We start from the raw sequence: 12,874 nt of genomic DNA on the forward strand, positions 1-12,874 counted from the left end.
ATTTAACCCATCTCATCCACAGGAATTTTCATGTCAAGCTATACACTGAGGCCTCAGGCACCACACTACTTTTGAGAATGTGTGTTCAATGATTATGTAACAGAGGGCTGGCTGGGGTTTTATGTAAGGCATCGTGTCTGTCAGAAGGTTAATGTCTCGGGAGAGTTCTTATCTACTGTATATGTGCTCACAGCACTTCTATCAGTGTGACATGGGCAGTAGTTTTATTGAGAGTTATTCCCCTTCAGTCAAATGCTGAGTAATCTAACAATGAGTCCTCTGTCAATCTTTTTGGATCCTTTCTCACACCAAGTACATGATTTCCCAAGTACGGGATTTAAAAATGTGTCATCAGAATGTTATTGTCTCAGGAGGGTTCCTATCAGGGTCAAGTACAACCTTGTCTGTGTGGTATTGAATAATTCAAGGCATATGCATCCATATGTGACCTTAAAATCATATTAAAGCAAATGGAAAATTATATTTAAGTATCCATAGTCTGTAAAGAAATATTGCACTGTCAGGAATGAGATATCAACTTGTGTCTCCTAACTTATCTGTCAAGTCTGTCTAACAATGTGAAGAGATTTTATTAGGTATAACCTTTACCATCAAGGCGTCAGACACTGTATAGTTATCTACACATATCAGTACAGTTATATGTACAGTGCCAGTACAGTTGTACTGTACGTGCAAAACGTGATTTTCAATATTACTTTCAACAGACGTCTGTACTGTACTGTAGGGTTTATATAGTGTTCTAGAGACATGTTTAAGACCGCTTGCTTCATACCAATATTGCATGAAGCTCATGTAGTGTTATGTCATGTTAAGGTTTGCTTGTTCAACCATCTACAAATAATTTGTTAATTATCACTTTAATTAAAAATATAGTACAGCTAAATCTGGTTGGATCCTGAGGAAAAAAAGGTGTGTGTGTGTATAGTGTTAGTTTGTATGAATTAGAGTGCATTTAAAAGATCCACACCATGGATTAAATGGAAAGATCCACCCCAGAATTAATTCCACAGAACAAACAGCCTGTGTAGATAAACAAAGCTTTACAAAGACCATCTTCAGAACAAGAAATAATGCCAGGTTTTAAAATGTGTGTATAAACTCTTTATTTTATACCAAAAACAAAACTTAAATGCGTGTCAGTATAGAAGAGGATACATTTATTTGTGTTAGTTGGCCCTTTTGTTATTGGAATTCTTGGAATTTACCTAATGTTTGTAAGGTAAAAATGCATATACACGCTTAGATAAATCCCTTTTAAAAATTCTTCTTGGTGTGCAGTGTTAACCATACTTGTGCAGAATGACCACATAATGCATCCTAATACAATCAGGACAACGTATAAATGTTTGCTAGAACTTACAGTTGAAGTCAGAAGTTTACATGCACCTTAGCCAAATACATTTAAACTCAGTTTTTCACAATTCCTGACATTTAATCATAGAAAACATTCCCTGTCTTAGGTCAGTTAGGATCACTACTTTATTTTAAGAATGTGAAATGTCAGAATAATAGTAGAGAGAATGATTTATTTCAGCTTTTATTTCTTTCATCACATTCCCAGTGAGTCAGAAGTTTACATACAGTTTGTTAGTATTTGGTAGCATTGCCTTTAAATTGTTTAACTTGGGTCAAACGTTTTGGGTAGCCTTCCACAAGTTTCTCACAATAAGTTGCTGGAATTTTGGCCCATTCCTCCAGACAGAACTGGTGTAACGGAGTCAGGTTAGTAGGCCTCCTTGCTCGCACATGCTTTTTCAGTTCTGCACACAAATTTTCTATCAGATTGAGGTCAGGGCTTTGTGATGGTCACTCCAATACCTTGACTTTGTTGTCCTTAAGCCATTTTGCCACAACTTTGGAGGTATGCTTGGGGTCATTGTCCATTTGGAAGACCCATTTGTGACAGAGCTTTAACTTCCTGGCTGATGTTTTGAGATATTGCTTCAATACATACACATCATTTTCCTTCCTCATGATGCCATCTATTTTGTGAATTGCACCAGTCCCTCCTGCAGCAAAGCACCCATACTTCACGGTTGGGATGGTGTTCTTCAGCTTGAAAGCCTCGCCCTTTTTCCTCCAAACATAACGATGGTTATTATGGCCAAACAGTTCCGTTGTTGTTTCATCAGACCAGAGGACATTTCTCCAAAAAGTAAGATCTTACACATTATGTAATTATGATATTTTGTAGCTCAGTATTACAGTATTAAATAGCATTAAAGCATCATATAATACATTTTGTGTACCCTGCAAATATTTGCCTCTTTGCATTGTATTCTAACACCATACACTCTCTATTAGGGCTTTGCTGGCATACTGTTTTTTTCCCTGCAGTTTTAAATATTTATTTACTTCTGTAAAGTTTGATTAGCCTTTGAATAAACAAGAAACATAAATAAAAATATATTGTCTATACTTCTGTAGTTTGGAGAATATTGCAGCACTGACAGTTCAGTTGTTATTTCTCAAGGTACTTACGGATAGCCTTACTGTAAAATCACATCATTCCCTTTTATTGCACCTTTTTACCATACAATGAAAGTGAATGGGGACTAAGGCTGTCAGTCCCTGACATTTTCCTTTGTGCTTCATGGAAGAACAACATGTGGGTGATTAAATGACAAAATTGTCATTTTTGTGTGAATTACTATCTCTTTATGCTGACTCCATAGAACCACAGAATATTTTATTATAACAATTTTTAATTACTTTCTAAGGAGTATGTGGCTAGTAGTGTACCAGTCCATGTGCGGTGTGAAGATACTATCCATCCTACATCTGGCAAATCTTTTCTTTATTGCCACAGTCCTTGGAGATGGTAGTCCCTCTGGGCATATTGTAGGGGAGAGTTTTTGCCTCTGCCAGGCCAAGTAGACTGGCACAGGTGGGTAAATAAACAAGCTGAACACGGTCCACCTCTGAGCGGCAAACTGGGCAACACTGTAAAAAAATAAATAAAAAATTGTTAACGAACATTACATACCTTTTTGTGTGAATGGCCCTCTTAAATTAATATTACGGTTCAATACAAGTTAAGCTCAATCAACAGAATTTGTGGCATAATGTTGATTACCACAAACATTTATTTTGACTTGTCCCTCCTTTTCTTTAAAAAAGCAAAAATTGCGGTTACAGTGAGGCATTTACAACGGAAGTGAATGTGGCAATCCGTAAAGGTAAAAATACTTACCGTTTCAAAAATATAGCCACAAGACGACAAGACGTAAACAATATGTGTGTTAACATGATTTTAGTGTGATAAAATCGCATAATGTGATAAAATCTTTTCTGTGTAAAGTTATAGACAATTTTACAACTTCGTTGCCATGATGATGTAATATCAACAAACCAAAAAATTACAATTTAAACAACTTTACAGCTCAAATAATACATGAGTTTTAACAGAAGAATTAATGTAAGTGCTTTTATATAATTATTAGCTTCACGTTTCTGCCTTTAAACCCTCCAAAAATTGGTCCCATTCACCTCCATCATAAATGCCTCATTGTAACCTCATTTTTTGCTTTTTTAAAGAAAAGGAGGGACAAGTCGAAATAATTTTTTGTGGTAATAAACATTATGCCACAAACGCTGCTGATTGAGCTTAACTTGTATTGGACCGGAATATTCCTTTAACGTACATATATCTTATCTTCTATCTTTCATCTTTTTTGTTCACTGAAGATAAATAGGCAATTAGGCAATATGCCAATTTCAACTGTACAGTCATGCACCATTGAACTGATAGAAGACTTTGATTATATCATAGCAATTCAAAAGGTCATAGGACTGTTGCGTATGGAGAATTTCTTCAGCCTGAACAGACACTAATGGATGACATTACATGTAGGGAAATATGTTAGGAGGGTAACTAAAGGTTACATAAACCTTTTCCTGTATGTTCTCTTAATTATTATCTTCACTGGTAATTTAGTACAGATGACAATTTCTAAGCATGACAAATCACACTTTCATTTCAAGGAGACACAATTTCTGTTTGTATCTGTTAAACTTTTTTTAATTGTTTATTATTACTACTGCTACATTGTCAATAATTCTAAACAGCACTGATCTTGTTGTAATGTTACAATAGTCACCTGAAGTTGGCTGGCACAGTTATAGCAGCAGAACATGTGGCCACAAGGACAGAAGGCAGCATTGATCTGTTCTTCACAGCAAAGAATGCAGGTCAGGGCCTCTTGTAGACTTTGGAGCTTCTCCTTCAGAATGTGAGTTTCTCTGCAGCTCATGCACGTCCTCTCCTCCCTCGCAACTTTCACATGCCTCAGCGGAGAGGACGAGGGACTGCAGCTGTCTCTTGGGGCCCCACATTTAGGTACAGTCATCCCTGCTTTGAAAAGGGCACGCCGGGCACGGTCATACACTTCTTTGGACGTCCGCTGGATATCGAACATGTAACGTTTACCAAGGTCAATGCTCTCGTTAAGGAAGAGGGAGGCCAGGTGACCCTTAAAGTCCCGACTGTATTGCATCTTCACTGTGCTCATAACAGTGTCACACCTGAAGAGTTAAAATTATAATTGTGTTAATAAAACTTAGGCTCATTCATGAACCAGGCATTTTCAAATGTTTACGTAAAAGTACTTACACTTTAAAAAGTTGATACTTGCAGTTGTTACCATAAAGGAATAGTTCACTGAAAAATGAACATTTTCTAATCATTTATTCATCCTCATATCATCCCAGATGTGTATGACTTTCGATCTTCTGAAGAACACTAACAAAGATTTTTAGAAGAACATTTCAGCTCTGTAGGTCCATACAATGCAAGTAAATGGTAGCCCAAACTTTGAAGGTCCAAAACGGACATAAATACAGCAAAAAAGAACTCAATCTGACTTCAGTGGTTAAATCCATGTCTTTAGAAGTGATATGATAGGTGTGGGTGAGAAACAGATCAATATTTAAGTCCTTTTTTACTACTTTTTTTGTTTTTGGCGATTTGTATTCTTTGTGCATATCGCCACCTACTGGGCAGGGAGGAGAATTTATTGTAAAAAAAAAAGAAAAAAAAAAGGACTTAAATATTGATCTGTTTCTCACCCTCATCTATAATATCGCTTCTGAAGATATAGATTTAACCACTGGACTCTTATGGATTACTTTTATGCTGCTTTTATGTGCTTTTTGGAGCTTCAAAGTTCTGGCCACCACTCACTTGCATTATATGGACTTACAAAGCTGAGATATTCTTCTAAAAATATATTTTTTTGTGTTCAGCAGAAGAAAGAAAGTCATAGACATCTGGGATGGCATGAGGGTGAGTAAATGATGAGACAATTTTCATTTTTGGGTGAACTATCCCTTTAACATGATTTCTGTTGGTGTTACCCAATGTGGTCAGGTTGATTCAGTCATATTAAATAATACTTTTTGGCCTGAATAAAACCAGGTAATTTAGATGTTACCACATTAAGCATTTTTATACATAAACAGTTATGCACAGGGGAACATTTTTCTGATTATTATTATTTTTCATTAAAACCTTTGTATTATTCATGGAATCTTCTGCTCAATAAGAACACAGCCTATATGAATACATACTAATGTAGTACTTTGGCATTATGAATATGCTGCACTACAAAGGAGATGTGCAGACCTTTACTTTTAATGGTTTTAAATTGAATGTTGGTCAAGGCCAGACACTGTACTATTTTTAACACCCTTTAACCCAGACAGAAAAACATGCTTACCAAAAAATTGTGCATCATGTGGTAAAATTTACATTCAATGATTTAATTAAAGGAATATTCCAGGTTCAATACAAGTTAAGCTCAATCAACAGCATTTGTAACATAATATTGATTACCACAGAAATTAATTTCGACTTGTCCCTCCTTTTCATTAAAAAAGCAAAAATCTAGTTTACAGTGAGGCACTTACAATGGAAGTGAATGGGGCCAATCATTAAACATTAAAATTCTCACTGTTTTAAAAGTATATCCACAAGACATAAAAAACATGCATGTTAACATGATTTTAGTGTGATAACATCACTTGCTAAACTTTTCTGCGTAAAGTTATATCCAAATTTACAACTTTGTTACTATGACGACATAACTCGGTGAACCCTAAAACGATTGTAAAAATAGTTTTAAATAATTTTGCAGCTCAAATAATACATTAGTTTTAACAGAATTAATGTAAGTGCTTTTGTAAAATTATAAGCTTCACATTTCTGCCTCTAAACCCTCCAAAAGTTGCCATCATTCACTTCCATTGTAACATCGATTTTTTGAAGAAAAGAAGGGACGAGTCAAAATAATTATTTTGTTGAAATCAACATTATGCCACAAATGCAGTCGATTGAGCTTAACTTGTATTGAACCCCAAATATTCCTTTAATATCAAAAATATGATTTAACATCACTGAATCAAGCTGAATTCATTAGGTTACACAAACAAAAATCATTTTAAGGGTTAGATCAGGTAGAAATAGGTCACCACTTTTTACAGTGCAATTAAGGCTTACAGAATTCATAACTACATTCATTTCCCTCTTATATTCTATCTGTCATATTTTGTGTTCCCTAAAGATAATTATGCAATTAGGCAATGTGTCAAAAACAATCATGCACCACTGGACTGATGTAAGACTTTGATGTTGTCAGAGGGTGAAATTCGAAAGGTCGTAGGACTGAAGATGATTTTTAGTTCAAAACTACAGTAACCTCTATAGCTGAATGTTAGCCAAAGCTTAAATTGTCTAAATCACTTTTGACATCTCTTTCCCTTTACAATTTAGAACTGTAGCAATATTCACCTGTAAAAGGCATGGATCTCTGTGATAGCACGATACAGTCCATTGGCAGCACTGGGGCTGATGAACTTAAAGAGGAGCACCACACTGTCCCCACTGTCCTTTGTGATGCTCACATATACATTCTTTCCAGATTGAGTGGCCATTTGAATGACTGGATATATGATTCTGAAATAAATCATGTAATAGTATTGAAACATGCATTTCATAATGAGCCTATGAGATATCTTATCATTGTTTTCATGTCTAAACCTTTCAAGAGGAGTGAAATCTGTTTTGCTGACAAAGAGGCCCTCTGGTCCGACCCCTAGGAGCAGCTCCTGTCCCTCAGAGTCACGGGCAGAGTGCCAATCTACACCATAGTTGTTGAGGGAGGAAACTAGCTGCAGGGCTTGATATTCCGCTGAAGATTGACTGACACCCTCCAACTCTTTATGCCTCCAACAAATACTAAAAAAACAAGACAGCTGTTCCAGGAAAGTTTCACAAAGCAAACACTCAAATAAAATAAAATGTATTGTATTGTCAGTAGGAATTTTTTGGTCAGAATTTCCATGTTTAAAACTATTTGTATAGTTTGCCATAGGCGTTATTTACGGGTGGTACATGTCCCTACCACTTTTTGCCTTTGCCAATTTTGTCCCCAACCCTTTTTGAAATAGCTATCATCAGGTAAGTGTCTAAAGCAGAAGAAACATCTCCAGTTCTTGAGCAGGAGTTTCCATTTCATTCGTGTGTGTTATAAGCTGCAATACAGCATTGGAGAGTTTGTTATTTCAAATTTTATGATGAGTGCTCACTGCAGCTGTTATCAGTGGCGTTGAGTGACAGCAGACGGCGATCTTCTCTCGTGCATCCAGACACGTGCTACTTGCACCACACCTCCATTCCAGTTATATCGCAAAGCAAATGGCAAATATATGTATGTATGTAGCTGATGATATATCATATATACAATAGATATATATACATATATATATATTAGGGAGAATTAAATCCCTGAACTCCTTGTACTGGATGCAAAGACTTTACCATAAGACCATTTAGTCATTCTAGCTAAAGATTTAGCTGATCCATTTATTTATCCACTGACTAACAAACCCCAGTACTGACAGTTTTATATGTATGGATCAAGTTATCAAATTAATTATGTAAAATATTTATTGGAGCACTTGAATTGATCATCAAGGACAAAACATTAAAAGATCATTTGACTTTATCTGCACCTAATTAATATTCATGTGTTTCATCACTTCATGATGGACACCCTGTCACGGTCCTGTCACTCTGTCAGTCTGGGTTTTTGTGCGACAGGAGCATGGCATCATCGTCCCATGTCTGTCTTTGTGTGAGCGCACATTTTCGGTTGATTTTCCTGCCGTGCGCTCTTCGGTCTGTCTTGGTGTCTTGTGCTGAGGTTCGGTCACTTCGGTCTAAGGTGTTGGGTGTGTGTGTGGCCGAACTCTTGCACAGGTGTCCTGTCTTATTTTGTCACCTGTTGCGTGCATCGCGAGGTGAACGCTCAGGCTTTGTTTAGCGTGAGAGTGCGTGGCATCGTTTTGTTTGGCATTGCTAAGCATTCTCTCGTATGTTCTGTCGGTTGGCGTGAGCGTATATTGCCTTTATTGTCTTGGTGATGTGCGCTCATGCCATTGGGGTGTTTTGTTGTCTGGTGAGTGCACGTGGCTTTGTTTTGTTTCTTTATCGCCGCGTGTCATACCTCCTTGTTTGCCCATTATTAGTTTATCCATTTCACCTGCCCTGTTTGTTAACCTGTTGATTTGTCTCCCTATTTTAGTCTCGTTGTGTGTGCTGTCCAGTGCCAATTCGTCTTGTATGTTCCAGTCGGTCTGTTGGTCGGTTCCAGTTTGTTCATGTTTATGTACATTGCCTGATTCCTGTTTCGGTCTGGTTGGTCCTGTTCCCCATTTCCTCTGCCCCAGCCTGGATTACCTTTTTCCCCTATGGGTAGTTTATGTTTGTGTTTATGTTTGTTTTTTCCCCTTGTGTGAGTTTATGTTGGATTTCTTCTTTATTTTGTGTATAAATAAATTCACTTTTTCAACTCTTCGCTTGGGTCCTGAACCTCTGTCATTCTCTGCATCGTGACACCCCCCCCCCCCCCCCCCCACAAAAAATTTGTCCCCACCATTTTTTAAAACAAAGCGCTGCCCATGTCATTTGTTGATCCTTTCTACCGCATTCAGAGAGAAAAATTGTAATCATGTTATTTTTGCTGAAAATTTACAAAAAACTCCCAGTGTTCTTACTTGTTAATAGTTTCATGGCTGGGTTCTTGACCTTGATAGATCTGGGAGTAGCAGTACTTGGCCATGTTATGGTTGTAATCTCCAAACTCTGCCTGAGCCAATAACGCACAGAGCTCTATAGCCTTCTCTGTGTCCAATCGCAAACTTCCTTTGAAAAGCTCCTTCTTCAAATGCAATAGAAACAAATGTCTGCAGAGAAACAGAAAATACAAGGAAAAGTTGTTAACAGACACGGGTCCATATTTAGCAACTAAATATTAAAGTCAATCCAATAAGAAACAAGAAGCATATTGTTGCCTCTTTTATACCATCCAAATATTTTCATTACTTAACACGCTGACCATGGTCTAATATTGTTAATTTCCTTGACAAAGAGTTAAAATAGCCTACATCCAGTGTATTTTTTCCCTAAATTGTTTCTTTATGACAAATGGATGATGTATACATATAGCATGTACACACAAAATGACCTGATAGAAAAAATTCAGAAAAATACACCAAAAGGAATTAACTTGGCTTCAACCCTAAACACTTGGGCATACTGAAACTAAACGGAAATGTGCTGAATCATCAGTTCAAGCTTAGTTCCCTATGACTTGGTGTTCTGGTATATGTGGGTTCCTGTAGCTCAGCTGGTATGGCATGGTGCTAGCAATGCTAAGATGATGGGTTCAATTCCCAGGAAACACACAAACTGATAAAATGTATACCCTGAATGCACTATACATCACTTTAGATAAAAGCATCTGCCAAATGCATAAATGTAAACATAATCGGTACTCCACTATTCTGGACAGAGGGCACCCATGAAAAGGCATTTTTAGGCCTGCTACTAATGCCCTCATGACCCTGGTGCTACTGAGAGGATTATTTTAGAAATTTCAATATATAATCATTACAATATTATATTGTAACAATAATATTATAATAGATCTGCTGTATAATAATAATAATAATAATAATAATGATTTAATGTAACTACAAAATTTACAATAGTTATAAAACTGTAATTACAACATTTTTAAAGAAAGGCAAAAGTAATTAAGATGTCAATCAATGACAATAACTATAGAGTACATATATACTGTACATATATTTACTTTATATAAACTGTATATATAAAGTATATACAAAAAAGTCTGCTTGAAGCCAGTTTTACTCAGTAACCTAAACCCAGTGAACTTCAGTAACATGAGTATACTTGTGACTTCTGGCACATATTTCTATACTTCTACATACAGTTAATCACTTGTACAAGTAATACAAGAAAGAAACAGTATGATAAATTAATACACTATAAAATAATGTTGATGACAAACTAATGTACAATGATCTGTGTTGCATTACTACAAAATAAAATAACCAATATGATAAAAGCCATTAAGTGTTTTAACATAAAGTCCACAGTCTCCACAATGATAATCCATCTGTTGGCACAATACAATTTGAATGTAAACTATAGAAAGAATAACAAAGGCTGTCCCAGAGGGATCTGGATTTTGCCGACCATTGTATAAGATTATGTAAGAGGCAGAATCATATTACAAAGCAGTTCAACTCAGAATATGGTATACTGGCATTTCCTAACCACCACCACCCTCCAAACCAACAGCACTCTTCAGGCATGACCAAACACTTCCATTAGTCCTCTAGTTTTGAACACACTGTACTTCCATTGTATGAGCATCTTACGAAGGTGCTACTCTTCTGTAACTTTAAACATTTACAGTGTACCAAGTGTGCAGATAATCCATATGGCATGTGAGCATTCAGAAACACACATGTCCCTAAAATTTCCCAGAGAAAGTATTTTACCTCAGTACACTACGATACAGAAAACACTCCACTTTGTGTGCCACTTTCAAGAACAAACATGTAGCACAGTTAACTCCTTGCTAGAGAGTCAGAAGAGTGACATTATATGCAAGATGCATGAAGAAGTTGGTCAAAGGTGAAAAAATAAAACAAATCAGCACTGCTGAGGCACTATGAATCACTCTGTCACTTGACTTTAAGCAGCTGCTTCCTGTTTGTGCCAATAAAAACAACTACTTAAAATACAGAACTATTATCCTTGTGCCTCATGTCCTCCAGAGTGAACAAATATTTGAAGCCTCAATGATTCTGCATACACATAACATATCATATTACAAGAAATGTGTCTAATGGGGGGAAAAAGTTTCCAATAGCATATTCACTGAAGTGGAGGTTTACCTTGTCTGCTCTTGCAGAATGAGATGAGGCTCAACAAAGAACTTCACTCGCAGCCTCAGTCTGCAGGGGGACACGCTGTCTACTTGTTGAGAGATCCTGTTTCTGAGATTCAGCCATAAAACCTCTCCCTTAGTACCAGTGAACTGGAGTCCAAAATAATCCACCTCTATGATCCCCATCTTCCAGCATACCTAATAATAATAATAATAATAATAAATACTTTTATTTGATATTTTTGGATGTATAATGTGTGCTCTGGTCTCATCCATGCTGGGACTTGTGCTCTGTCCAACCCTCCCCATTCGAAAGACAAGATGTGTTACATAAGAGTTCAAGTGGAAGTGTGGTATGAGAGAACAGAACCCCTTTTTCAGAGCAAATTTGGTGGTATATAAGTATTTATAAATAAAAAAAGAAAGTTAGGCTATATACAGTAGCTACGTTCTTTCACTGTTACACGTCTGCTTGCTCTTCTTGCAGCTATTTCCAATTCTCGTTCATCCTTTTTTAACAAGAGATGAACATTCATTCAGCCAAACTTTTGCTGACAAAAGTAATTTGGCAAGATAGTCATGGTGATCTGTGCTGTATTATGATGATGCTGTATAAATGCAGTAATAATAATAATAATAATAATAATAATAATTTAAAAAAAAAGTAAAAAAGTAAAAAAATAAAAATAATAATAAAATAAAAAAAGGCTAGGGCTATTTGCACTAAGTGCAAAAATCGGAAACCAAAAGTCTTATATTCTCATTGCTCACCTTATTGAGAATGTCCTCTCCGTTTGCTTTTAGGTCCACCTCAACTTCCACAACCACGGAGTCCGGACGAGTTATGTGGCACAGCATGATAAATGCAGGTTATTGTTTCACACGCTGTCCAGGAAAAAGGAGAGATGGACGTGTAGCTCACTGTAACTCCTCTGGCTAAAACACCATTAGAAAAACTAGTGAGTGGAGGTTTATGAAGCCCTAACTCAAAGATCCGCCTCTCCGAAAGAGATTCCGATTCGCCAACGAATTGTTCTTTCGAACCGGTTATTTTTAATGATTCAGTCGAACCGATTCGCAAAGCGTTTGTGAAGCACTCGACTTCACGAACTTTGTTATGAGTGATGTGAATGACATGGAATCATAAACAATCAAACATTTGACGCAATCTGTGTAAAATAGCGATCGTGAAATCTCGTGCGGTTTTTATAATAAAATAAAGTGTTTAATTTTGTAATAATTTTTAAAAAAGGTTATAATATTTTAGAAATATGAAATTCTTACCATTATTAGCGACTGTAAAATATATGATAGTTCAACCAAAAATACCTCGAATCTGGGCAAAGAATCGAGAAAATTGTTCTTAAAAATAAAATAAATGAAAAAATAAATGTAAAATATTGAAATATTGATAATTGAAAAATAGAAGTCAAATCTCGTGCGTGGACTTCTGGGGTACTGAGCATTGATCACCTAACGAATCGGCTAATTTGTTTTTGACCAGGTTCATCGAATGAACCTGGTCAAACGAATCGTCTGAACGAACCGATTCGCTATGAATCGAACTTCCCTGTACTCAGTTACAGTAAAAC

General features: G+C 36.4%; 1 protein-coding gene across 2 annotated transcripts; it reads right to left on the reverse strand.

Annotated features, from left to right (window-relative positions):
- Positions 1 to 1,114: 1,114 nt before the first annotated feature.
- On the reverse strand, positions 1,115 to 12,265 carry LOC127454058 (E3 ubiquitin-protein ligase MYLIP-B-like). 2 transcript variants are annotated; one of them, XM_051721001.1, is made up of 7 exons: positions 12,054 to 12,262; positions 11,290 to 11,480; positions 9,076 to 9,264; positions 7,058 to 7,255; positions 6,809 to 6,973; positions 4,122 to 4,545; positions 1,115 to 2,964 (listed from the first exon to the last, which is right to left on the reverse strand). In XM_051721001.1, the coding sequence occupies exons 1-7, from the start codon at positions 12,138 to 12,140 to the stop codon at positions 2,797 to 2,799; spliced, it is 1,422 nt and encodes a 473-aa protein (XP_051576961.1). In that variant the 5' UTR covers positions 12,141 to 12,262; the 3' UTR covers positions 1,115 to 2,796. The 2 variants fall into 2 exon arrangements, with proteins under 2 accessions (XP_051576961.1, XP_051576960.1); XM_051721000.1 differs by having other exon boundaries at positions 6,809 to 7,255; positions 12,054 to 12,265.
- Between the last annotated feature and the right edge of the window lie 609 nt (positions 12,266 to 12,874).

The sequence above is a fragment of the Myxocyprinus asiaticus genome, chromosome 16 (assembly GCF_019703515.2).
Source record: "Myxocyprinus asiaticus isolate MX2 ecotype Aquarium Trade chromosome 16, UBuf_Myxa_2, whole genome shotgun sequence".
Lineage (NCBI taxonomy): Eukaryota > Metazoa > Chordata > Actinopteri > Cypriniformes > Catostomidae > Myxocyprinus > Myxocyprinus asiaticus.

Coding starts and splice junctions, on each gene's coding strand:
- LOC127454058 (XM_051721000.1), bottom strand. CDS start 12,140: ATGCTGTGCCACATAACTCGTCCGGACTCCGTGGTTGTGGAAGTTGAG. Junction 9,265..11,289: donor ATTCTGCAAGAGCAGACAAG/GTAAACCTCCAC, acceptor GTTTCTCTGCAG/ACATTTGTTTCTATTGCATT. Junction 7,256..9,075: donor AGCCATGAAACTATTAACAA/GTAAGAACACTG, acceptor TTGTTTTTTTAG/TATTTGTTGGAGGCATAAAG.